The sequence below is a fragment of the Aythya fuligula genome, chromosome 1 (assembly GCF_009819795.1).
Source record: "Aythya fuligula isolate bAytFul2 chromosome 1, bAytFul2.pri, whole genome shotgun sequence".
NCBI lineage: Eukaryota > Metazoa > Chordata > Aves > Anseriformes > Anatidae > Aythya > Aythya fuligula.
Window position 1 is genome coordinate 180,557,200 of NC_045559.1, and position 26,860 is coordinate 180,584,059.

General features: G+C 37.3%; 1 protein-coding gene and 1 non-coding gene across 2 annotated transcripts in view; both read right to left on the reverse strand.

Moving 5' to 3' along the window:
• The window catches only part of FREM2 (FRAS1 related extracellular matrix 2), a 122,852-nt gene that overhangs the window by 45,359 nt on the left and 50,633 nt on the right, over positions 1 to 26,860 (reverse strand). Inside the window, exons 3-6 of the mRNA XM_032206794.1 lie at positions 7,012 to 7,158; positions 4,058 to 4,288; positions 3,752 to 3,877; positions 2,694 to 2,945 (exon numbers count right to left, since the gene is read on the reverse strand). Of these exons, the coding sequence (XP_032062685.1) occupies positions 2,694 to 2,945; positions 3,752 to 3,877; positions 4,058 to 4,288; positions 7,012 to 7,158 (756 nt within the window). The remainder of the gene's footprint in view (positions 1 to 2,693; positions 2,946 to 3,751; positions 3,878 to 4,057; positions 4,289 to 7,011; positions 7,159 to 26,860) is intronic.
• TRNAV-AAC lies at positions 24,675 to 24,747 on the reverse strand. The gene has a single exon. It is a non-coding gene; the product is annotated as a tRNA-Val (tRNA).

Below are 26,860 nucleotides of genomic sequence, written 5' to 3' on the forward strand. Positions count from 1 at the left end.
GAAAATTAGATTTCTAAAGTTAGGTTTATATCTACTGTCAGATATTCTTGTACTCAGATGCAGCATGTACCTGAGGTGATTGATCTCAAAAGCTGGTATACTTCTCCCAGGATGAGATGGTTCCTGGGAGTACAGCTCTCTTTTCATTAACCATAGAAGGAACCTGACATAACCTGCTTGCATGAGATGTCTTAATGGACAGATAGATAGCTAACATCAAATGAGCTTACTATCCACCCCAGAATTGGATGATTTACATTGGTTTTTCCCCTCTGTGTTTTTCTTTCAGTGCTTCATTATCTCTGACTGCAACAGATCTGTTTTTATTTTTTAGTGCTTAACCTGTAGCAACACATGTAACTTTGTGCCTGATAACTTACTTTGTTGTGTACTCCGTTAACTTAATCCTTTAACAGTCTTACCTGGGACTTGGACAAGCTTGAGAAGTGGACCTAATGAGGTTCAACAAGTCTAAGTGTAAGCATTTGAAGAAATCACAACTTAATAATATGCTGTCACATTTGTCCAAAGAAACTTTGTTAATTAGAAAATTAATTTAAACAAACAATAATATATCAGCAGATGTGAAGTAAAAATATTAATGTGGACTACAGAATACATTAGTTATAATGTTATAAAAATAACATTACTACAGATTATAGGCATACTATATGTTCTATAACTTTTGTTCACCTCTATCTTACACTTTTTCTAAAGTAAGTTTGTATTTGGTACGTGATCTGTTACTTTACATGAACTGGTACTTCAAACTGTTGTATTCATTAATGTTATCTGATTACTCAAAAAGCCTACAGAGAAAACAAAGTCACCTCTGTTATAACAGAGGATTACACGTGAGAAGTTTCAGGTAGACTGAGTATGGTGCAATTAGATGGGTGTCAACTTCCTGCCTTTAAGAGCTACCTTTTATATCCTTAACAAGGGAGAAATCACTGTGCTGATAACAGTCTCATTTGGCACTACACTTTCCAGAGAGTACTGTAGTACATAATTTCTCACATCAGTCTTCAGGAAATATGACAGCTTAACAATAGATTTATGGCCTCAAAGAGAGGACTAAAACAGATCCTTGGTTTTCCTTTCACAGAAATTGCAGTTGAGATGTCATCATCTGATCTCCAAGCATAAATAAGGCCAACTGTCACAGGAAAGATTTTTGCTCCTAGAGCTGCCACACCAATGCTGGAGACACTGAAGGACAGGCTTAATCACAGAATCACAGAATCACAGAATTTTCTAGGTTGGAAGAGACCTCAAGGTCATCGAGTCCAACCTCCAACCTAACGCTAACAGCCCTCCACTAAACCATATCCCTAAGCTCTACATCTAAGCGTCTTTTGAAGACTTCCAGGGATGGTGACTCCACCACTTCCCTGGGCAGCCTGTTCCAGTGCCTCACAACCCTTTCAGTGAAGAAGTTCTTCCTAACATCTAACCTAAAACTCCCCTGGCTCAACTTAAACCCATTCCCCCTCGTCCTGTCACCAGGCACGTGGGAGAACAGGCCAACCCCCACTTCGCTACAGCCTCCCTTGAGGTACCTAAAAAGAGCGATAAGGTCACCCCTGAGCCTCCTCTTCTCCAGGCTGAACAAGCCCAGCTCCCTCAGCCGCTCCTCGTAGGACTTGTTCTCCAGGCCCCTCACCAGCTTCGTCGCCCTTCTCTGCACCCGCTCAAGCACCTCGATGTCCTTCTTGTAGCGAGGGGCCCAAAACTGAACACAGTACTCGAGGTGCGGCCTCACCAGAGCTGAGTACAGGGGGACGATCACCTCCCTAGCCCTGCTGGTCACGCTGTTCCTGATACAAGCCAGGATGCCGTTGGCCTTCTTGGCCACCTGAGCACACTGCTGGCTCATATTCAGCCGACTATCCACCATCACTCCCAGGTCCTTCTCTGCCTGGCAGCTTTCCAACCATTCCTCTCCCAGCCTGTAGCTCTGCTTGGGGTTATTGCGCCCCAGGTGCAGGACCCGGCACTTGGCCTTGTTAAACTTCATGCAGTTGACCTCAGCCCAAGGCTGTAACAATACTTATGCATGTTTTCCAAAGAAGTTGATGAATCAGCAGTGTGCTGATTTTATTCTTCCTTAGTCACAAAACTCTAATTCACCATGAGAAATGTCTCTTTCAAAGCAACACTACTGTCTTTTGATTATTTTTTTCAAAGACATAAGAAGCATACATGGATACTTCTAGGAAGAATATGAACACAGAATCAAACACAAAGGAATATAACCTGCCTCTTAGCAGCTGCTATGTGGTTTCTGGTTCAGCACTTCTAATCTGGCCCTTTAGAGCATGACAATCAATGGGCTTTGTGGATACAACCTCAGAATCACATGTATAAGGGTGCCCATGCCACATGATATTTTGGGTTACACCTGTTACTATGATAGAATGGAAAGGCACATCTCCTCACTCCCAGTTTGCTCATGATTTTTTTAAATCATAAAAATTCAGTACTAAATAATACAAAAACAAAACAAAACAAAACAAAACAACAACCAACCCTAGCTCTCTAATACTATTTTCACATATCTTAATGGAAGCAGCATGTGTTTTAACCACCAGGAGTGACTGCAACTTCTACATGACGGTTTGAGTGTGAACCTAATTTTAGGTCTTGTCCTGGAATGGGAATAAATATCACTTTACAACATTATGTCTTACCATCATCCTTGTCAGGTACAATGGTAATTCGAGTGCTTGCAAATTCTGTACCAATTCTTCCACCCATTGGCATGCTTAGCAAAACATCAAAGGTCTCAGCCTCTTCATACAAGGAATCATCTATGATGACTACCCGACACATTTTTTCTCGTTCATCTTTGTCAAAACGTAGAACACTGTTGTGATCCTCAGGCCTGGATATGTAGTCAGAGTATGAAAGTACAGAGGTTGGAGCGGTGCCAGATGCTGTTCCTGTGGCATAAAAGGAAAACAGTCACTACACAAACCCTGGCTATTATAATCCCCTCACAGAGGCTGAATTTTATTTTAATTATCTTTTTATTTCTGTTTAGTTTTAGGTGATAGTATAGGTAGAAATGTCTAAGCCGGCTACATTTCTGAGATCCCTGGACACACTACTTCTACTATATCATACAACGTATGCATACGGACCCTCAAATTCATTTGCAGTTTTTCAGTCAGAAGGAATATTGTAGTTTATCACAAAAGATAAAGACTGACCAAGGAGACTCTGTGAGGTCTAGAAATTAAATCATTTAGTTTATTAAGTAGAAGATGTCAGTGTATCAGAAATTAACTATATCTAGATGCAATTTGATGAAAACAAATGAAACTGTACTCTGTATCGGTATAATTAATAGGATATTGGTGTATAGAGGAAGGAGAAAAACGTTAGCTGAACAATATTATTTTATACCCATTTTTTCAAGCAAGTAAGGGCTATCATGGACACCCACCGCAGTGCTTTTAATTCTCACCACTTTAAAATATTAGAAATCACATATAAAAATCTTGCAAAAAGATAAAAAACATAGATCTCTTTAACCTCATAATAACAGGCAGGTATTTGGAACATGATCACTTTTTGTCTATATTTAATAAGACTGTAAGACAGATTGCAAAGATGAATACATTTCCAATGGAGACTGAAGATGAAGTCATTAACATAATTTCATTATGCAATAGATGGACCAATTCTTTTTGCTTTTCTGTCTGTTTTCCACTTTCACTTCTTTTTCTATTGTAGATTCTGTTACCTTGTTGGGTGTAACAGATAACCATCAGTTCCTGGCTCACATCTCCACTTCTTCTGACTGGAATAAATAACTCACCAACATCTTCTTCAATAGTATATGTGGACTGAGGAATAAAAACTGTTGATTCTGCAAAGGACGGACACATTTATTTATGTAGATTTATGGCCTCAGAAAGTCACCTGTGAAATAGCTAGTTTAGCATTTTAGTATAAACTTTGAAATCCACTGCTACTCATAGCATTTCCCCTCCAGTTAATTCTTTGGAATATGAACATATTGCCAATACAGTTCTGGAACAGTTCTTACCATCTCCTGGATCGATAATCTCCACTGTGGATACATCTGGAAATTCCAGAACCGCCATGACAGGCTCAGAAAGAACAATTTGAAAAGACTCAGACTGTTCATGTTCGCCATCACTCAAAATCCGTACTCGCCATGTAGCTAAAGTTTGGCCAGGATTAAACTGCACCTGCTTCTGTGCTTTTCCTCTGAAGTCTTTATCTTTCTTGGCAGTACCATCTCTGGTGCTAATACCTGCCCAAATCAAAGATTCAGGTCATTAAAAACACCACTTGTATTTTTCTCTCATTACATCATCTTAAAAAAAAAAAAAAAAAAAAAAAAAAAAAAAAAAGCTTAAAAAAAAAGAAAAAAAAAGCTTATTTTTTGCAACAGTTCTTGTTGCTGAATCAATTTTATATTGGTGTCACACACAGCAGTGGAAGCCTCAATTAATATTATGAAGACAGAGTTAGCCAAACCAAAACTAACTCCTAGAAAAGCTAAATTCTCTGAGCAGATTATCAGGTTTCCATTTCTCTGTAATTCACCTATGCATGCCCAAAAAGACCAACAGATTTTGTTTCCCCTTTAGCGTTTTGGGTTCTCTTCTGTTCCATATCATCTAAATAACATGTTACCTGAAATCCATGATAATATTTATTTCTCTTACAAAAAATAAAACACACCTGGGAAGTCCAGCCTTCAAGGGGAAAGCTAAGAAAAACACAAAGACACAAAGAGGTAAAACATAGGGAACACAGATGATAGAAGATGTAAAATCTGAGCCCTTGTGGTAATGGTCATTTCCACTACAGTAAGCGCTTTTTTAAAAAAGATATTATTATTTTTTAAATGATAATCCATTGGAATTAATTTATAATTATCCAGTGTAGTTATAATATTTATGAATTTTCAGTGTTTGCATAACGATGATCATTAAATGCAAACTTTTCAACTCAAGTCAAGTTGAAAATGCAAAGCCACAGGGTAAAATCCAGTAAGGTTCCTTCCACCAAGACCTTACAGCCTGAGGATCCAGGATGCTCTGTAATGGCTTTTTGTTGGTGTTTCCCTCCCAGTTTAAGGCTGTCTGACAGCCTTTTATATTCTTTCTGCTCAGTAATTCCATTTTGCAGGATTAAGGTAGTCAACCAGAGGCAAGTTATTTAAACTTTCTTGTCAGATCTTTTGCTCTGAGTCAGTTCAGTTCAGAAACTTAATTTGAATCCATAGGTAGAAAATTATGTAGAAACTCTTTAAAAGGCAGAAGTCTATCCAGTATCTGTTAACCACTAACAGTAGTTAATTTAAACCACACGTCCATAACTTTGTGTTTCATTCATCATTCTCATTCTGTTACTTTCTCTTAAAAAAATATCTATCAAATGTGATAATGCAATCTTTTTTCACCTTTTCACTCCCCAGACACTGCAAACAGCTTTCAACACCTCTTGTATCAGCCTGAACTGACTGCCAACATTAACTGAAGAAAATGAGCCTACTGCTTGTAGCTGCTAACCAGACCAGTTCACAATGCCCTGAAAATGATGTACGTTTATTGCAGCCTTTCTGGTTGCTACAGCCATTACAGGGAAAATAAAATCTGGATGGGAACTGTAGTCTATGAAAAAAAATACAACAGCAGTATCAACCTTAGATATCTGATCATAAAATAATCCTTGATTGCACACGTGATGAGTAAATATTGCCATTCATTAAAACTTACCACTTTACTCATGGATTAGTTAAAATCTGTACAAGTCTTCTAATTAACCTGTGTGCTACAGGTTAATTGCTGTTTATAGATGACATACATATATGTATACACATAAATACATACACAAGTGTATGAAAGGTGGCATGAAAGGATGTTCAGTCCTTTTAGAATACCTCTTGGCAAGAAGCAGACATCAACATCTCAGCCTTTTTATGTTAGTTTGTGGGAAAATACTGGCCTTGTCATCTATTTATAGGAGACCCTTTAGGCTGTGAAGCTAACGAGATTTCAGAAGATACAAAAGTACTTTGGAAATTAGGATTATAGATGTATTTGCTTCTTTAAAAATATACCTTAAAATTTTTAACATTCCAGTATTTTTAATATTGAAGATTCCACACTGAGAAACCTGTCCAGTTCTGTGATATTTTTTATGCATTTTCTCATAAACTATTTTTAATTGTAAATATTTTCATTTCTTCCAATTAATAAAAAGCGTTCCACAGGCTGCTGACTTTCTTCAGTGCTTGCTGTTTTCCACTGCATGGAGGTAAATCAGCTAGAGGAACTCTGACTTAAATTTTTATATAGGACAATCACTTCTTTGTTCTGATATAATTTCATGCTAATTTGGGATATATACAATATTGCCAGCATTTTGAAATACTGCACATTGAGAAGGCATAAAGCAAGAATACATTTTACTCTTTTCTGTTTTAATGATGTCCTCCTGAGTAACAGAGCCTTTTGTGTCCTCCAAATTGGGTCCACAGACAAACATTTCATTACCTGAAGTCACAAACTTGTTCTGCTAGTGAAAAAAGTTTGTTACAAACACAGACTAAAGTATGAGATGTGAAAATATGTCTGTATCATAAAAACACATATTTCTAAACACTTCTAAATGAATAAAAGAATAACTTGTATTATTCTTATTTCATTATATGTTTTATGATTTAAACATTACATTTTTATATTTATAATCAACTAAATACTTAAAATCTAAATTACTAAAATACTTTCAAAAATTCAATCCAAAAAAACAAAATTATTTCCAGGGAAGAAGCACTCTGAAGAACTAATTAGAATAACATGCTGTGGTCAGCTTCAGTTTCATATTGATTAACCAGTCTTGCTTACATGATCCTCTTCTGATATTGAAGCCAACAGAAATTTTCATGTTTCAAATCAAAGAAGGAAGGACTAGGTCTTGGATTTTTAGTTCATAAGTAATTGAGAAGACTAAAACTGAACTTACTTATAAAAGAGGTCTCTCCCAGGTAACCTCTCCGTTTAAGAACAACATCAAGATATTTGGAATCTTCATTTACCAAATAATATGCCTTTTCTAAGGAGATCCATGCCCAGTTTAGACGAAAATGTTGATTCCTCAGCTTATTGCCTCCTGCAAAATAAAAGACATACTTATTCATTTTCCTATTTGCTAAAGAGTACTTTGCCTTTTGACGTTAATGAAACCTGTATCCTGGGAAAATATGTATCCTGGGTAAAATCTTAGCTGAACATTAACATTCCAGCATAGGTTTGAAGCAAAGAAATAACAAATAAACAACTCAATTGTGATACATTTGGTGCATGTAGAATACGTTTACCTTAAATGTATACAGCCTAGTCCCATTCATTCTAAGGTATGCTATTTTTTTTCCTCCAAGGGAAATGAACAAGAATTCATTAAATTGTATTTAGAATACCTTTTTCATAAAGTACAAAAACTGTGGATGATACAAGCTTCTGCAGAACCATATTTGCATTTCCAAATGACAAACTCAACGGACATTGCATGGAACTTCCTTGATATGATAGGACTGCCAGAAGCACTGAAAGGTCCTTGTTATGCTGAGAGACTAGAAATGGCACCTACCATCTGCCTGCCTTTACCCATATAGCCTGCTTTCCAAATTCAGTACTTTATTCACTAAATCTAACAATTTTCGGTCTTCCTGGTTTAGAACATATGTATGAGCACTGTGTGATTTAGGAAAAGCTTTCACACTGAAATAAGAAATGGTTTCAATAAAATTAAGTATCTCTGATACACGCCACAGTTTATAGCTATACTGATGCTCTCCTCAGCTTACAAGCTTGTAACTGTTGGGTTAAACATACCAGTATGATTGCCTGTGTCACCTAAGGAGATTTAGGGAGACATAAATGCTTATTGGCATTCTTTTAAACTATTTTGTAATGAGCTTACCTTAGAGGTACCATGAGTACCCCAAACTGTGTAAGCTGCTGAAATGTGTTTTGAGAGATAAGCTTTCAACAGACCAAAAGATGTCCTCACCAGCTTTCACGCAGGCACAGCAGCAGTACCACACTCCAGGAAAGAAAGCAGACCCCAGAGATCCCTTCCAAGGCCTCTAACATAGCAATCGCACAACAGCTTCCCTGAGATCATGCTGAACATGGATAGAGTGTCTGAGTTTCTGTGCACTCAGACACTGAGAATTGAAAGCCCTGTATAGTAAGTAGAACATTCAGCTAGGGGACCTAAATGGCTACTGCAGACCAAGTCAGCATCTCTGGGTGGTACTTGTTGGTGTCCATGGCATCATCTTTAAGCTAAAGACCATACTTCTTTTACAATAATATAAAGAACTTTCACAGTCCTTCTCTAACAAAAATGGCCAGATCAGCAAAAGTAGGCTCTATTTTTGAAGCCAAAGCAATACCAGAATTCAAGAAGCATCACTCAGAGTTTTAGAGGGGATGATTTCAAAGCCATTTAACTCCAGCTGCAAAACACTAAGCACCAGCCTCCAATATGAGCATGTCTCAGCCTAATTTCTCATTTCCAGCAAAAACTAAGCTGATGTGTCTACAATTAATAGGATTTGCACAACTGTGAACCCAATAGGAAGTGGTCACTGAAATGGCAGACTATATGAGGCTTATGTTAGTCTAAAAAAACAATCCAGAAGAAACAACTGTACACAAATGGCACTTTAAAGCCCAGCTGAAAATGCTGCATTTCTTTTCAGCTGGAAAGATAAGAGCTGAAAAGAACTAGCAGCTATTTCACTGTCTGTAAACTAAGCATTTGTGCAACAGACTGAATATATCAAAATAGATTAACACATTTCTGATAAAATACAGCGTAGCTTTACTTTGTCATGTACAGTTTACCTCCATCTGTTCACTAATTTTCCACAGTAAAAAGGCATTTATTGTCAGCACAGGGATTCTGGGTGTCACAGATTAAAAAGCAGGACAAATCAAGTTCCGTATATCATCCTATAGGATATGTTTGGAATTACTCAGGGGAATCCTGTAACTTCCACTGCAAGACTAAAACAACCTGTTGAGCTCAGTGAAGACAGATGCTCACGCAGCAACTATCTTCTGGGAATGTTGGCTGGTGTGAGAAGCTGTAGTCTGATCTCCTTCCCACAAGGTGCTGCTACAGAACAAGATTAGCTCAGGTAACATCAGTCTCAAGCGTTCAAAGAAATCCCTTTAGAATTAAACACTTCTGTGCAAAAGCCAGGGAATAAAATATCTTCCTCTGAACAGCAGAGACACATATCTGTGTATTTCAGTTCACTCATGGCTTAACTATTGGAGGAAGAGCCAGAGGCTGGTTCTCCCCTTCCAGTTTCTTCCAGCCTGTTCCTTTGAGCAAACAGGCAACCCTTCATTTGCTTCCACTCTACTTCAAAGCTATGCTTCCGTATTTCTATAGTGACCTGTCTGCTAGAAAACAAACCACAACACAACATGACACAATGCAACACAACACAGCTAACCATGTAACCTCTCTAACATAAAAACAATGGTACTACATAAATGAAAGGAGGGAACTGGTCATGAAAGTGACTCCTTGCCCTTCCAGTCTTTTCATCTCAGCTGTTACAAAGGGAAAGCCACAAATGCACATACCAAAACTGCAATAAGTAATCAAGAACTGTAATGAGCATCATTATAAATCCAGTAACTATAGCGCTAGCTAAACACAGCAAGTGTCTTCCCATTAGTTTATTGGGACAAATTGAAGAGAATATGTTTTGTGAGAAAAACTGCCTAAGTGTGCCACCTTTGAACACTCTGGCCAATTTAAACATAATTTGACAGAGGCATAAAAATTTCCAAGATATAAAAGAAATTATAAGATATCAGATTGCATATGCCATCTTTATTTGGTTCCCTATTAAATCAAATTAAATCTATCCTACTTTTAACCATAATATTTCTAAAGGCAAATGAATTTTGCGTTGCTCACTAGCACTTTCCTTAGGCTCAATCAAATGTTTATCTGCTAGGCAAATAATTAAGGTACTATGCATCAGTGACAGCTTTGGTTTTGTTCTTCTTCCAGGTAAGTGCTTGTACTACAAATACATCAGAAATTTGGAGAGGAAAACCATTACCAGAGCACTTTAAAAAAAAGGAATGAGGGCCAAGTTACAGTGAGATAAATTTAAAATAACTTTGCTTTGTATCAGTGTTGGCAGAATGTTGCTATAGTGATGCATGAAAGCCAATTTCTTGAATTTTGCTGGGGATCAGAGTGCAGCAGTGCTAAAAGAGAAGATGCTAACTTGCATAGATAGGATGTTGTGCAGGGAGGCATTCATGGGAATGGAGGTGGCAGGAGTTGAGACACAATCAAAGCTTTGTAAAGAAGTAAAGCTAAATATCTTGAGCAAGGTAGGCCACACAGTGACTTCATGACTGACTGAGGCTGATGAGGAACACCTTCCTCTGAAAAGCTGTGCCTAAATATGACACGTCAAAGAAGGATGCAACCTAGAATGGGTCTTTGTCACCAAATTGGTCAGCTGTCAGAAAACAGTGTTACATTATTTTTGCAAAGTTCATCAAACTATACATTTCTAGAAAGATCAAGTCATCTGGATCTTCAGTTTCTGTTACTGACCATGAATAAAAGAGGAGGGGGAAGAGAGCTTGGTCAGCACAATTGGTTAAAGGGAAAAATATTAAAATGAATATTCACATTTAAGCATTTACCTTTCCACCTGTTCTGTTCAGATATCTTTAAAAAGATATAAAATCTCTATGTGAAATACAAATTAGATTGTCAGAACCTTCCATCATGATGCAGAGAGCTCTGAGAAGGAAAGAATCACTTCCAGTTCTCTCAGCAGACCACTGGGCTCCATGAAAACAGTATATATAAAAAAATAAAAATCTGCATTAAATCCTGTCTCTTCAGCACTGGTGGCCTGATGGGGCATTCCATAAAGAAGGCCTGATTGTGGCTTTGCTCTCCCTAGGAGCTACCCCAGAGCCATAATCCAGCAACAAAAGCATACAGCTACACCACAGGTTTCGCTTATTGACACAAATAGAAATTGATGTATCTTGATATAGATACTGGCTTCCCTGCATTGTAGCCATGGTGTAATCAGGCATAGATGAATCAACTAAAGAGTGCCTGACCCGTGTAAGTGTAGCCACACAGACTCACTGTGTCCACAAGATAGGAGTCTGAACAAACACAGCTGACTTGTACTTGTAGAACTTTATGGTACAACATATCTACTCTCTTTAGTCATTAGGGGAGGTTGTTTATTGGAAAAAAAAAAAAAAACAAAACAAAAACTTCTATAAATTCTTCCAGGACACAGAACATGAATCAATCACAAGAAAGACAGGAAGAAAAAGACAAAACGAAGAAAATCAGTCAGAAAATATAGAAGGAGCAATAAATTATAAAATAGTCATCATTATCTTCACAATCTGACTAGTAAAGCAAGCACCAAGAAAGGAGTGTACCTTTAAAATTTTTAACTCTTGGTCTTTCCTTGTTTCTCTCCTTATCTATCTTCCTGAACAGACCGCAATAGGAGGTTAATAAAGGAGAACCAGACCAGCAGTGAAACATTAACAGCCTGCCTACAGTTCAGGAATCATTGTATGGCATAACTAGAACAACAGTAAGACATTTTAACAAGTCATGTTTCCTCTCTCTCCGTCCAGGTCTCTCCAGTTCCTGCTACTGTTTGGTGATTCGTTTCCATGCCTGCAAGAGCTGCAGTCTTTCTTCCTTGGTTCAAAACATTTGACTCTGCTGGGTGTCCCATTCAGACAGGGTTACTGAATTTGGCACTATGCTATCCCTTCTCCGTCCTATGGATCTCCTCATTGCAGCAGGTAACAAAAAAATAAAAAATAAAAAATCAGAAAAAAGAAAACCACCCCTGAACTCAAGTTCAACCTGTAGGGAAAACAAAGCCATAGAGGCAAAGGAAAGAAAACCTAATCTTCCATCTTTAGACATCTGTTCCATTTTTTTTATCCTCTGATAAAAAATCTTTCTTCTGTGCCAAGAGAGAGCCTCTTTCTTCTGTGCCAAGTCAACTTATTTAATATATACCAGGATAAAGTTACTTCAACAGTTTTATTAGAAGGAAAATCTGATATGAAACACAGAAATCTTTGTCCCCAACATCAAGATTCCCTGTTTATCCATGAAGCTCCCTGTCTCCAACCTTAGCACTTCCCAGGTTTTTTTATCCCCACACTATTTGGTATTCATGATTCATGGTTTGTATAAACTTTTTTTTTTTTTTTTTTTTTTTTTTTCTCCAGATTACAGAAGGAACATATAATCTTAGGTATCTTAGGTGATTCTACTCCTGACGAATATACTCAGAAAAAAGATTGAGAAGATATGAATGTTCAGATCAAGACATGTTGTTTCAACAACTCTGATTTGCCACACTGAGTTATAGTCCCAGTACATTACAGCTCCAGGTTAAGAAGGCAGAGGTCTCAAGTAAACCTTTTGTCTGCCAAGCTTCAAAAAGAACAATTAAAAATAGCTAATAAATGTTCTTTGTTCAATCTATCAGGGCAGCACATCATATGCTATTCTCTCTGCTATGAAGGATCATCTGTAAATATCTTGTAAAACTGCCTTAATTTCATATAGAAAAAATATTTACAGAAGTGAAACACATAAGTACACCCAGCACTTAAAACACATCATTAGAATGTTTTGAATTGAATTCAACAATATATAAGCTAATCTAATGATTGTATCCTATTACAAACCCATTGAAATGCTCCATCTTTATAAGTCTTTCTCAAATGTAATACAAGTGACTCCAATCACTAAAAAAAATGCTGAACTCTGCACCCTTCTGCACTCTGTCTGCCACTGTAACTGAATATATTTGCAGAACAACCAAAACCAACCCCCCAAAACTAGCCCCAAGTGATTAGGGACTAAAACAATGCTTTCTCTGACTTCCCATGAGAAAACACACACTTCCCAGCATTATGGACTTGGCTTGCCTGGAGTGTAATTGCTGGTATCCAATGAGCTGCAGACAGTTTCCGTCTTTCAGTAGCTTCTGTAACTCTTTTTTTTTTGCTTCTGTTTTATGTCTACCCCCAAGTAACGAGTTGGAATGGGTGCATTTGTCACGGCTCAGACTAAGAAAATGCTTGAAGTCACGTTTCAGAAAAAAATATTTGAAGGATACTGTACAGTGACTTTATTAAAAAAAAAAAAAAAAAAAAGAGAGAGAAGGGGAGGCCATAGAAGAGACCTGAATGTGAAAGCTAGCTAGTGCATATTAAATTTTGACCCTAGTAAAATTCAACTAAGCGTAACTAAGGACGTCTCCAAGCACAGTCTGAGATTCATGCCGGGTTAATTTAAGGAATTCCCAGTTCAAGGCTATGCACAGTTCTTCTGCAGCAGATTGACCAGATTCTGATTAAGAGATTAATCAGAGTTTCTTTTAGAGAAACTGTAGAAGCAAATGTGTACTGGGTCTTCATAGCTTTAAATTAATTTCAGTTTAAATCAGGTCTATATAAATTAGTTCACTAAAAGCCAGGAAAACTTTAACTCTATTGGCTATACCGAGAGGCTGTGAAATTTTGAAGAAGGCAAAAACAAAGCAGATTAAGAGAAGCCCAGTTTGAATCATCAAAGACAGATACAGGAGCATCACATGCAGTTGAAAGGCTTTAAGGATATTAGGTGGTTAGCTTTGTAACTGAATTCCAGGGAATTCAAAAGATCCACTTTTTGGTTTGTGATTTTGTGCTGTAAATAGGAGACTAGCTCTGTGAAACGCTGACTGCTTCCCTTTTCTATGGTTCCAATTGTGTAAATTCATGAATTCAGTGTACAACCAAAATGTGTACAACCAAGATGACAAATAGGTGACACCTTTTACCCTAAAAAGTTCAAGCTACCCTAAAAGTTCTTAGAAAGACTGAACAAAGTACAACTGGAGAAAAAAATATTCAAATTATTCCTCTTCTCCCTGAAAATACAAATCCATCAAAATCAAAGGTTTTTTTTTTTTTCTTTTTTTTTCTTTTTTCCACAAAAAGATGGCCTTTCATTAATCTCTTTACTGAAAATATTGGTAGAGAATTAATGTTGAATTTTTGTCTTTTTCTATAGTCTACCTTAAGTCTTTAAGGTGTATAGTTCAGTCCACCCACAGGCTGGGTGGCTTGAGAGCAGCTCTGAGGAGAAAGACTTGGAGGGTATTGGTTGACAAGAAGCTCAACATGAGCTGGCAATGTGAGCTTTCAGACTAGAAAGCCAACTGTTGTTGCAGGAAGCACGGCCGAAAGCACGACAGACACCAGTAGAGTCAGATCATGCTCCATTTTATTGCCCGAATAGCCTAATTTTTATAGAGAACTTAACAGGGGTGGACAGTGTTTCACACAAGATTATTGGTCAAAAGCACTCAGACAAACAACTACAAGAAAACAACCCCACCTGCAAGAAAACAACCCCCTTGTGATTAGCAGTCACATAGACCTTGTCCTTGAGGCCAGCTACTGGTAACAATATTTTCCTGAATTCCTCAATTGGGCGATGTGGGAACACTGTCATGGGAACTTCTCATAGTTGCCCTGGTAGCTTGGTTTGCTCAGCTACAGCAAGCCATGGGATTTTTGCTGTTTCAAGAAATCCCTCAACAAACTGTATCCTTGGTTGAATCAAAAGAAGCAAGGCCAGCAGGTCAAGGGACGTGATTCTTTCCCTCTACTCTCATGAGATCCCAACTGGAGTCCTGCATTCAGTCCTGGGGACCCCAGCACAAGAAGGACTCAGACCTTAACAAGTCCAGAGGAGGGTCATGAGGATGGTCAGAGGGTTGGAGGCCATCTCACAGATTTCTCCTATGAAGATAGTCTAAGAGATATGGGGTTATTCAACCTGGAGAAGGTTCCAGGGTAAGACCGTATAGTGGCCTTCCAGTAACCAAAGGGGGCTTACAAGAAAGCTGGAGATGGTCTCCAGTAATAGGACAAGGAGTAACGGTTTTAAACTAACAAAGGGTAGATTTAGATTAGGCATTAGGAAGATTTTTACCCTGAGGGTGGTGAGGCACTGGAACAGACTGCCAGGGAAGCTGAAAGTGTTCAAGGCAATGAACACTTGCATGAGGCTATGGGTGGCCTGGTCTAGAGGAAGGTGTCCTTGCCCATTGCAGGGGATTTGAAACTAGATGATCTTTAAGGTCCCTTCTAACCCAAACCATTCTATGATTCTATAAAATATCTCAAAACATTTTCACAGGATACAAACATTTCTTATCGCTCTAGTCAAAGTCTTAGCAACTCATGAGTTTTTTATTGTTGGAGACACAGAGTAGGATTCACAGAATCACTTTAGCTAATACTTTCTCCCACAAGTCACTGTCTAGAATTTGATTTATCTCATTTTAAAGTAGACATTTAAAATATATCACATGCAGACTAGATTTTACTCTAAGAAAGCACTGAGTATTCACAAAAGAATGTATATGTAATACTAGATCTATGTATATATGTGCAATAAAATAACTTTAAGATATAGCAGCATTCACAGTGCAGCCAGACAGGTTACTAGGATGACAAAGGCCAAAAGGTCTGATCTAAATCCCATTGATAAAATGGAAAGATCATCATACAGTTCTTATGTAAAGATTGCTTTAGCAGCTGAAGTACCAGAAGTATCAGTTCCACATAAAGTATATTCACTAATTAATACAAGACTGTTCTCAACACAAATCAGAATTCCCAATGTTTTCATTCTAGAAACACTTTCTGTCACTGAATGTCAACGTGAGTGAGGCATTCATCACAGAATCTTCTCAACACAACTTGTAATCAGGCCCTAACCTCAGCCTGCATGCAAAAATCCCCACAGCCTGCACTGACAAAACAAAACAAAACAAAGCAAAGCAAAGCAAAGCAAAGCAAACTGCATAGGGTATCTAAAAATGGTGAACATGAACATGCTATGGGATTAAGGTACACTACAAAAATAACCTGAAGCTATGCTGCATGTACCTGATCTTGGCCAATATTTGACATCAAGCAGTTCCTGACAGGCCAGTGTTTGGAAGGAAGACCTTTAAAAAACACCGGGTGTTGCAGGCTCATGCCAAAACTCCTATTATACTGTACTTATCACACAGCAGAAAGTGAAACAGAAGAAAAGTCTTATTTTGCTCTGTCAACATTTCTAGGATGATGAACAGGAGAAAAAAAAAAAAAAAGGAAAAAATTGCATCCTCAGGAACAGCAGGTACATCTGATGCAATCAGATGGATTATGATCTGGAAAGAGCTGACCCACTCCACTGAAAATAAAGAGAGAATATTCAACCAATCATCCTAGCTGGCTAACTTTCAGATGCCTAATGTCTGACGATGTGATTTTCATAGGTGAATGAAGAGAAGTTCTAAAAAAGGTCAGGATACAACTCTTCCTGAATTATAATTGTAATTAATAAGTAAACTTGATATAATAATAATAATTAATTGTAATTAATCAGTAAACTTGAAAATTCAAACACTTTGATATTCAACTTTGGATTATTTAAAAATAACAACTCCCCAAAATCTATTTGGTTAAAAGAATTACTCTCTTACTAAACAATTATTCTTGTGTTTTCATTAAACTAATTAGCATTTTGTATAGTCGTAAACAAAATCACATCAGGAAAAGAATTTAAACTTCCTTGTGACTAGTAACAGAAAAAAATACAAACATACCACTGAAGCTGTCATGTCTATCATTAAACAATGTCCACATTACCTAAAGCAGAATATCTTTTTTTTCCTAAGGATCCCCACCCTGCACCCCCCTCTGAAGGAAAAAAAACACACCACCTGGATTAGTAAAGTTTCATGCACGCATGGCCTGCAGCAGTAAGTAAATTTATTAGATTTCTGGCAACACATTCTTAAAATAAACTTAATACTCTTCAGGTCTCTGCTCACTAATTCCTATTGTGGCGCCAGACAACTTCTCCCAAAAAGCAGACTCCAGCTGAATTGAAGCAAGGTTCACTTCATTGTATCACATTGTAATGGGTTTAGCTCCACTTGCTTATTTAATGTCCCATATAGGACTTCATGTTTGTACCTTTAAAGCAATGCCACACACACGTGTGTGCCACACACACACATCTCTCATAGGAGAACTATTGCCATTAGAAGTCTAATCAGAGCAAGTGTTAAATTCAAGAGTCACAGGGTATCCTCAGCCTCAGACCTGAAACTAATTAATATCAGCAAAGTGTCCTGTAAGACTTATACTTAAGAAAAAATATTAGATAATAACATTATTTTAAGAATTTCCTGTATGTATAGAAAAAGACTCTACCAATTTCCCTTTCTTTAAAACATAATTTAATTTAAACCCCACTACTGCAAAGTCCTTTACACGTGTCTAATACTTAAGTGCTTGTGAAGTCATTTCCTTGCTTAAAGCTAGGGTAGGTGACTGGGTGCCATCTGAAACTGAGGCCTTTAATTTGTCATAATGACTTTGAAATTGGTATGTGTGTCAAATTAACTGTCAAATTTCTCTTGAAGAAGTAGTTTAACTTTTTAACTCCAATGAATGCTGTCTTTGCAGAGATTTCCTCTCAATTTCAGATGAAAATTGTTGTTGTTATTTGCAAAACCTACTCTAAATAAAATGCAACAGCTTTCCTGTTTTATCAGCTGGGTTTTTCTTCTGTAACTGACTGAGCAGCTATAGGAAAAGTCCCTGTCCAAGTGATTGAACTTTTTTTTTTTTTTTTTTTTTTTTTTTTTTTTTTTAATTAAGACTTCACTTTCACAGATTTGAATTTTGTTTCCTTTTCTGTTCTGGCAGGGCAACAAATAAAATGCCTGACTGACTGGAGGAGAACAAATGTCAGGTGGGTTCATTCACTTTTAATTCATTTCAGAGTCATTGCACCAGGCAATCTCAAATACTTTTAATATTATTTGACCAGAGAAACTCCTTTGTGGTACCTTTGATCCTTTTTAAGCTGTGCCAACCCTATATCCTTTGGCAGGTGATTTAGTCCTGCTCAGGAACAGCAGAGTAAAAAACTGAAAACATACAAAATAAAAACCAACCATTGTTGATACAGACAAAGACAAAAAATGTATTGTAACTTTGCCTTTAGACAAGTCTTGTAAAGAGGTATTCAAAGATATTAGTGCTACTGAGGAAGGAAATATGTTTGCATTAATATATATATTTATATTATGATGGGTTTTTCAGTGTTACTAGAGGAATATACTACAAAACACGGCAGCATATTCCTAAGGCAGTGATTATATTCCTATATTTTTACTTTGTATCAAATGGTCCTAATGCCACAGTCACAGTGAGTATGACAAGATGAGAAAAAAAGAAAACATGGGAGAAGCCAAAGAAGATTAAAGTGAAGATGTAAGAAATCTGTTTAAATATGAAAATTAAGTACAGGAGGGAAATTACTTCAGAACTGAAAAGCAGAATCAAAACTCCAGAACAGTATGACCTCTCTGAGTCTCCCAATGGAGCAGCCCAGACTCAGCTGAAACACAGCAGAGCGGCAGGGCACAGAAGTGACTGTGAAATGATGACAACTCAACCTTGATAGGACATGCTTCCAACACACGCTTTCTCTCTGTTATTCCCTGCATATGCATGTTATCTTTACTCATGTTTTAAGGTAAGTACTTAAATTAAATTAAAATGATCTGTAGAAAACTGTATCTTAAAAATAATATTTAATTTATGGTGTTACTAAAATAGTTTTATTTTCAGTACAGTTTTAGGAACTGATTTATATATTGTTCTTTTACTCAGCTTGAAAATAGACGATAGATTTAGATATTATTCTTTCTTAACATACTACTAGAATACTGAAATGTCTTGATAAATTTACTTAAAAAATCCTATTTATAGGAGGTTTTGTAAGTTTGTTTTACAAAATCACATGCTGACCTTCAAATACCAAGGTATGTTTTTTTATGTGCCAAGTTGAAATATATTTGGCATCACTCAGCCTGTTGGAAAATCCTTGATCAAGATTTCCATGACCATTCTCTCTCATGTATTCAGAAATTAAAATCCTTCAGCTTTTCTCCAAAGGCAAGGGAGGAAACGTTTTTGTCAATTCCAAGTCCACATCCCACTGAAACTGCTGGCTATCGCACACAGATATGAGTACCTCTGGGATCAAGTTTACATTTTTTTGACTTAGATTTTATACTGAGGTGTGGGGAGGGGTGACCACAGTGGTTTTAACATGGCAACTAGCAGAAACATTTCTCAGATTTGAAGATGATGCTTCTCACCTTTTCTTGAAAAGGAGCTGCACAGCACTTACCTGTCAGCATATGACCTCCGGCTCCCGTGTGTCACCGGTGTGGGTGACAACATCGCTGACATGTGAACCAGAGCAGTTCCCCAGGCTGGAGCACTGCTGGGGGCACTTGCGATGTCACTGGGAAAAATCCTCTAGCCTCAGCTGCAGAAACAGAGGCAGCAGCAATTCAAAGTATGTTGATGAGGCAGTGCTGAGCTATCATCACCTCTATCCTCCTTTTGGCTGAGGGCGTTAAACTTGTTATTGCTAAATGATTTCATGGCCACTCAAAATTTTACTTTCTTTCCCCCAAGAAATACACAGTGCCCCAGTGACCTAGTAGGATCCCCACTAGCTGTAACATGCAGGGGACTGGACTGCACAGGGAGGCTCACTATGCCAGGAAGTCCCAGGATGGGTAAGGCTGTGAAGAACAGAGGGTGCAACAAAGACAAGGCAGAGATGACGGGATGACAAAGATCACCAGTTGCTCAGTGAGATTAAAAGACATCCCTGACTGAATCAGTCTGGGCAGCCCTCCTGCCAGATAATTATAGATGGCTACTGAAATCCTTCTAACTTGTAATTGCTTGGAGCTACCCATGAAAGCCTCATTGTTTAGGCAGATGGGCCCTCCCCTGATGTCTTGCAAGGTTACTTTTCTCTCTTCTTCTCTCGAATATAGAGGAAAATTAAGGACTTAGGAGGATTGATTCATGAAAGAACATAAGTTAGATGATAAATTTTATTGAGTGGATTTCTTACTCTGTTCTACAGCACTGAACAGGCGTGGTTATCAATTGATTTAATAGAAGATGAGATGGCAGAAGTATTCATCTTTGCAGAGGTAATTATACAATATATAAAATGGCACTGATTGTTGGCACTCTTTGACACCTCTGGGAAGTTGTACATCTGAGCTTGCCTATGAAAAGTGTGTGACCAGTTGGTCAGGCTGAAAGCAATTCACTGCTGATCCCCCTGTGCAAAACAGAAATGGACTCCACATAAATGGACACATACTAAAGGAAGACATGGAAGTGACTCCTTATCTGTTCAGAGATAAATCTGAAAAGTTATGTTGTACATAATAATGTTTCAATCATTCTAATATTTGCACATGCAACTTTAGTCATATTAATGCCCATACCCTTGCTAAATTACATCCTCAAGTTGCTATCTGTCAAAGGCTTTTCTGTGCTAGGAAAACTTTCCTGCTTTAGCCCTTTCAAAGAAGCAAAATGGCCTACTGGTCAGTCTCATCTTGCCATGTGGAAGGCTGCATCCTATCCCTAAGCTTTCCGAAGAAGTGCCTATCAAGCTAGTTACTTAAGAAAACCATTTGTCCACCTCAGTCTCAGCCTCCTGCCTTTTCAAAGAAGGAAAAATAATACTAAATTTATTTGTAAAGTCTATCTAATAAAAATGATATCAAATCTCAATACATAAAATCTGACCATTATCTTTAAACTGCAACTCCATCCTGCTTTCTTCCCTGAACTAGTAAGTGCAGTTGTATCAGCTGCTTATCAGTTCAGGTTATTGACAGAAATAGTTCCACCTATTCTTGTATAACCATTTCTCTCTTAATTATTCCAGTTATTCTTTAGGTATCTTTCATATCAGAAGAGAAGGGAATATAAGTAAAGAAACCACACTGCATCTCACCTTATTTTTAAGCTTCTCTAGTCCAAACTCATAATCTTCTCCAGCAAGTTTCACCCCAGCAATGATCTGGGATCTCTATTCCACTGTTTATCTATGTGGGAAATCTAACTGAAGGTTTCCTTTAACACTGTTCAACACCTACAGACAAGGAGGGGTGCTAGAAATATGTCAGACAAAATTCATTGCCATTTTTCGTGCTAGAGGGTGTGAAAAACCCACTTTTTTACCACATATATTTTCACTGTCCTTCAGAGTGAATCTGAATTTTACTTTGCTCCATAATTCTGTGTCTTAGTGTCAATCTAATGGAACTGATTTAGACTTGATTTAAAATGCAGCCTCCTCAGTAGCTTTCAACATGATGCCAGAAGATTTTTTCAGAGCAGTAAATTACAATAAAATGTAGCACAAGGGTTGCAAGGGGAGAAAAAAAAAAAAAAAAAAAAAAAAGAATATGTTTGAACAGAAATTAACCTAGAGGTTTCCAGTACCAGCTCAGTATCAAAAGAAAATAAGAAAGAGCAATTAAAATATTTTTTGGCAAATCCCTATTTGTTTACACCAAATCAAGTTTGATGGTAGAACATGCTCTTTCACCTAGTGTGCTAGCAAACACACTGTTTATAGTGTAAAAAAAAACAACTGGTATTAACACAAGTCGTGCAAAACTTACTGTGATCTTCTATTCATGAGAAGTCTAGAATGTTCTCTAACATTTCATATTTATTATATTGGGCAAGAAATTTTTGTCTATGGTTGGAATACAAATCAACACTTATAACCATCTATTAAGTGATCAGTAACCAAGCATCCTGTGGAAATGTTGTAAAGAAACAAGAAAGAATCACAATGTAGCATGATGGAAAGAGAACTAAGTCTGATATGATGGCTAGATAACAAGAAACACACTTCAATGATGTTTTGAATGCTGTACTGTGAAAATCATCTAAAGACATTTTCATAATGTATGTACACAGACCTAAAGTATTTCTGATGTCAAAATTAATAGAAAAAAAAAATGTGATCAGCTTTCCCCAAACAGTGTAAGATTACCAAACCAAAGTTAAAAAAATGTGGATATTTAAGTAAGCATCATGTATCAGTGAAAAAACACAAGTTGTAGGGAGCTGGGGGTTGGCCTCTTCTCACAGGTAACTAGTGATAGGACTAGAGGGAATGGTCTCAAGTTGCACCAGGTGAGATTTAGGTTGGAAATGAGGAGACATTTCTTCTCAGAAAGAGTGGTCAGGTGCTGGGATGGGTTGTCCAGGGAAACGTTGGCATCACTGTCCCTGGGGATGTTCAAGGAAAGGTTGGACGTGGTGCTTAGGGACATGGTTTAGTGGGTGACATTGATGATAGGGGGACGGTTGGACCAGATGATCTTGGAGATCTTTTCCAACCTTAACAATTCTATGATTCGATGATACATCTAAAAGGTTATATAACTCAGTTTTATAGCTTCAAGTACTCATAACATTTTTTCAGTGAAACACCTTGTATGAAATTTAAAGTCTAGATAGCAAGTATTGTGTATTATATACATTGAATTCAAAATGACCAACTTCTCAGAATGCGAAAAATATTATGTGCCCTGTTCTATCTCTTAAGAGCTGTGCCAAACATTCAATCCCTCTCTCCACCAAACACCATAAAAACACAACATCGTTGAGAGGCAGTGGGAAATCAATTGCCAGGGGATTATTTTGACTATTTTTCCTGTTGCTGTAGATTTTGAGCTTGTTTTTTTGAGCATGTTTAGGAAAGTTTTATGTGAGTCAATACAAAACAAATTTTGACCTTTTAGAGTCAAGCAGAGTATTGGGATCAGTAAGAGAACAGTATGTGAAAACTTTCATTATCTCCCTAAGAAATAAATAGTCTGTCAAGCAAACAGCTTAGAAGTTTTTCAGAGATATGCCAAACAAGATAGAAATATTCTTATTGTAGTAAGCATAATATTTATATGCTTTAACCTTTGCCAGTGTATTATTAATAACAACAGATGAAAAATTATAAGCATTTATGGTCTTACTGAATATAATTTCTACAGCTCCTTCCAAACTTAGGGCTTCAGCATAATATTTCAAACACCAGCCATGAACTCAGGTTCAGCTTTCATTTCTATGGTTTGAATCTGCCCAACAGGCTGTGTAAAGTGCAATTACCAGTAAACAATATGACTACTAATGTTAACACTGGTGGATGAAGGATGACCTTTATTGAACACAAAGAATATTATTAGTGCTAAAGAATACATTACACCTGATATGTACAAATGATTGACATGAAATTTTTTGACAACTCAGATTTACATTACCCATGTCAGCTTGGGAAAAATGTGGATTTCTTCCCAACATCTATGTATTCTGTATTTGTAACAAGACACATGCATTTCACGTGATAAACTTAGGACAGCTTTCATTGTACAGTGTAAAATTTATAAAGAAAATTGAGATACCCTACTTTCACTGAATACTCTTTAATACAAGATCCAACAGACATGAGACATAAATATGTTCCTACACTGCAAGTTCCTTTCTTTCACTGTGTCCCTGTTTAAACATACATATAGAGAGAGTATCACAGAATGGTTCTCTCTCTCTCTATATATATATATATATGTATATATCTTCAAAACAAGAATTATATATGTATATTTAACTCCCTATATACACGCAGAGACTTAGATAGGAATGGACATGCCTGAATGCTTAGGTTAAACAGTTGATTAAGTACAGTGTATTCACTCCATAGTCAAAATCAATCTAATTCTGTGTATATTATCGCAGCTTAGCTGAAACAAATGGATAAATAACTATTCATAAAGATGAAGATCTGGTCCATATTTTTGTGCTGTTCTGCCTCTGCCACCACAAAAAAAGAAAGGATATACAAATCTGTGCACAGTACCATACCCGCAGAAACTTATTTTTTTTTTGGTGTTCACATTATGAATAAGAATTTATTTTTCATCATTGAAAAAAATGAAGATTTTATTCAGAACTGGTGGAATTTATGTAACAGGCTGAGGATTAATTCTGTTTTGCTGTCAGAAATTAACCAATAACATGATAATAGTTGTATTGTCAGTGACCACGTGTCCTGTGATGAACAAAATACAGAATCACAGAATCATCTAGGTTGGAAGAGACCTCCAAGGTCATTGAGTCCAACCTCTGACCTAAAATTAATAAGTCCTCCACTAAACCATATCACTGAGCTCTACATCTAAATGTATTTTAAAGACCTCCAGGGATGGCGACTCAACCACTTCCCTGGGTAGCCCATTCCAATGCCTAACAACCCTCTCGGTAAAGAAGTTCTTCCTAATATCCAATTTAAACCTCCTCTGGTGCAACTTTAGCCCATTCCCCCTCGCCCTGTCACCAGGCACGTGGGAGAACAGACCAACCCCCACCTCACTACAGCTTCCTTTAAGGTACCTGTAGAGTGCAATACAGTTGCCCCTCAGCCTCCTCTTTTCCATACTCCCTCAGCCACTCCTCCTAAGACTTGTTCTCTAGACCCCTCACCAGCTTGGGTGCCCTTCTCTGGACTCACTCTAGCACCTCAATGTCCTTCTTCTAGAGAGGGGTCCAAAACTGAATACAGCACTCAAAATGCTGGCTCATATTCAGCCAACTATCAACCTAAGATGGTGTTTCTGCCTGGTTTCGAACCAGGGACCTTTCGCGTGTTAGGCGAACGTGATAACCACTACACTACAGAAACAGCCAATCTACATTGTGGAAACTCCTGATGAATACTATAATATTATTATGGATAATAATATGGGTAATAAAAATATTTGATTTTATGAAGCACAGAAAAATCTCTACTGGTCCCTTCCCAACAGAGTAGTGTCAGACAATCTCCCCTACCTTCAGTAATGCGGTTTAGGTTGGTATAGCACACATAGCTGTTATCAATGTCATCTCCCTTTACTCCCACTTTCACTTGGAGAATGTTAAGCCTTTGGTCTGGAAGGAATTTAGCCCTTGCTGGTTTCATATGGCTTGACCCACTTGCTAGAATCATTAGGGAGATTGTGAAGAGCAATGTTCTGCTAAAAATGTGATGGCTATTAGGTGAATAATACCACAAGCAGGAACCTCTTTTGGGTACCTATGGAATTCCTTCACCCTTTCTCTCCACCAACCATATAGCTCACTCTTGTAACCTCAGTCCAAATCACTGCCCTGTTAGAAATTATCCAGGTTGTAGACCTGCTGGTTTCAGTAACTGCAGCTCCTCTTCTGTTCTTGCCAGCAGCAGCTGGAAGCTTTCTTCGACTTTCTCTCCAGGACTCCCTATGTAAGAAGACATTACTGCATTGAATTACACTCATGCTTTTGAAAAGCATTTGTGGGGATTTGTTTCACCTAACTTTGGACACTGTAGATATCTGTATCCTAAGATAGTTATCCTAAGCATCCATTATAGTCAGTAAAGGTCTAGTCACTGGATTAGGATTCTGTTGCCTAAAGATAGGTATTCAGGGCCACTTGAGATGCTTTAAGGTATCCGGGCCATCTGCACAGGACTGGCAAATGTAACACAGGATCGACAAGAAATCCATGCCCTTCTGCAGGGTTGGACAGAGGTCAGGCAGGTTGCCTGGAGCTCCTCAAACTGCACTCAGTGCTTTTGCTGGGACATGTTCAGAAACCTGCATTTAGACATCTAACTTTGGTTTTCTTCATTTTAGCATAAACTACCACACAATATATTTAAACTTTTTTTTTTTTTTTTTTTTTTTGATTAATTGTGCACTTGAAGCAATGTGCTAAATACCAAAATCTCAAAAAATATTACAAAATAAAAAGTATACTTTGTTTTTGTAGACCTCAATAGCTTGTGAAATATGTTAAAGGACCCACTTCTGAATGCTTCTCTAACTGTATACTATTTACTAAACAATTCAGCATCATGAGCCTTCCATTGTTTACCTACACATCAGAGAATAAACAGATCTGTATGAATGTGACAGAAGTGAAGAGACTGCATTCTCTGAGTAAGATGTATTTGAACAAGTTCTTTAGTTTTCTTTGTTCCTCTTGGTCACATTACAGTAAATGTAAGTAACACACATACACACAAAATAAACTTCACATTAACCTCTGGCACCAATTAAACTATCTCAGCATTTCATGTTTGTTCAAGTTCACTTTAAATGTAGCGATGTTTTAATAGTACATGACAGTGCATGCAAAAGAATCGCCATACTCTCTTGCAGGAAGGTCACAGGGCGTATAGAGAGAACCTCAGACCTGACTCAATTTCACTGGTTTTTTACATTAATCTGAGCCTACAATAAACTAAAGTCTTGCTTCCTGGTTACGCAGTAACAGTAGGAGCGCATACAAATACATCTTTAAAGCATGCTTAATCTGTGTGCAAAAAGTGATGGTAACCATCCCAGATACATAGAAAAATAGGTCTGTAAATGAAAAAAAAGAGCAATAAAAACTGAAGCAGATTTATGCATGCACTATGTATGAAGTCCCAGCATGACATTTCAGTGCATGTTCTATAAGAAATATAGTAATTAACACCTAGATCTCAGACTTTATTATTATATCATCTCACTGGTTGTTTTAGTTGCAATAACTTTATCAGAAATTTATCAGTTTATCTATTCACTAATTATGGAGTAATTTTATGAAGTCTGGCAAAGTAGCTTCGGTACCATTTTTAGTTTTTTGGCTTCTTCCATATGTACTAAAATTAACAACCTTGTATTTTAAATATAAGAAATCCTGTGATTTTTATTTTTTCCATTTTATATTAAAAAATCCCCATATTTAACATAAAATACAATTATCTACCAGGGCCAATGACCTTG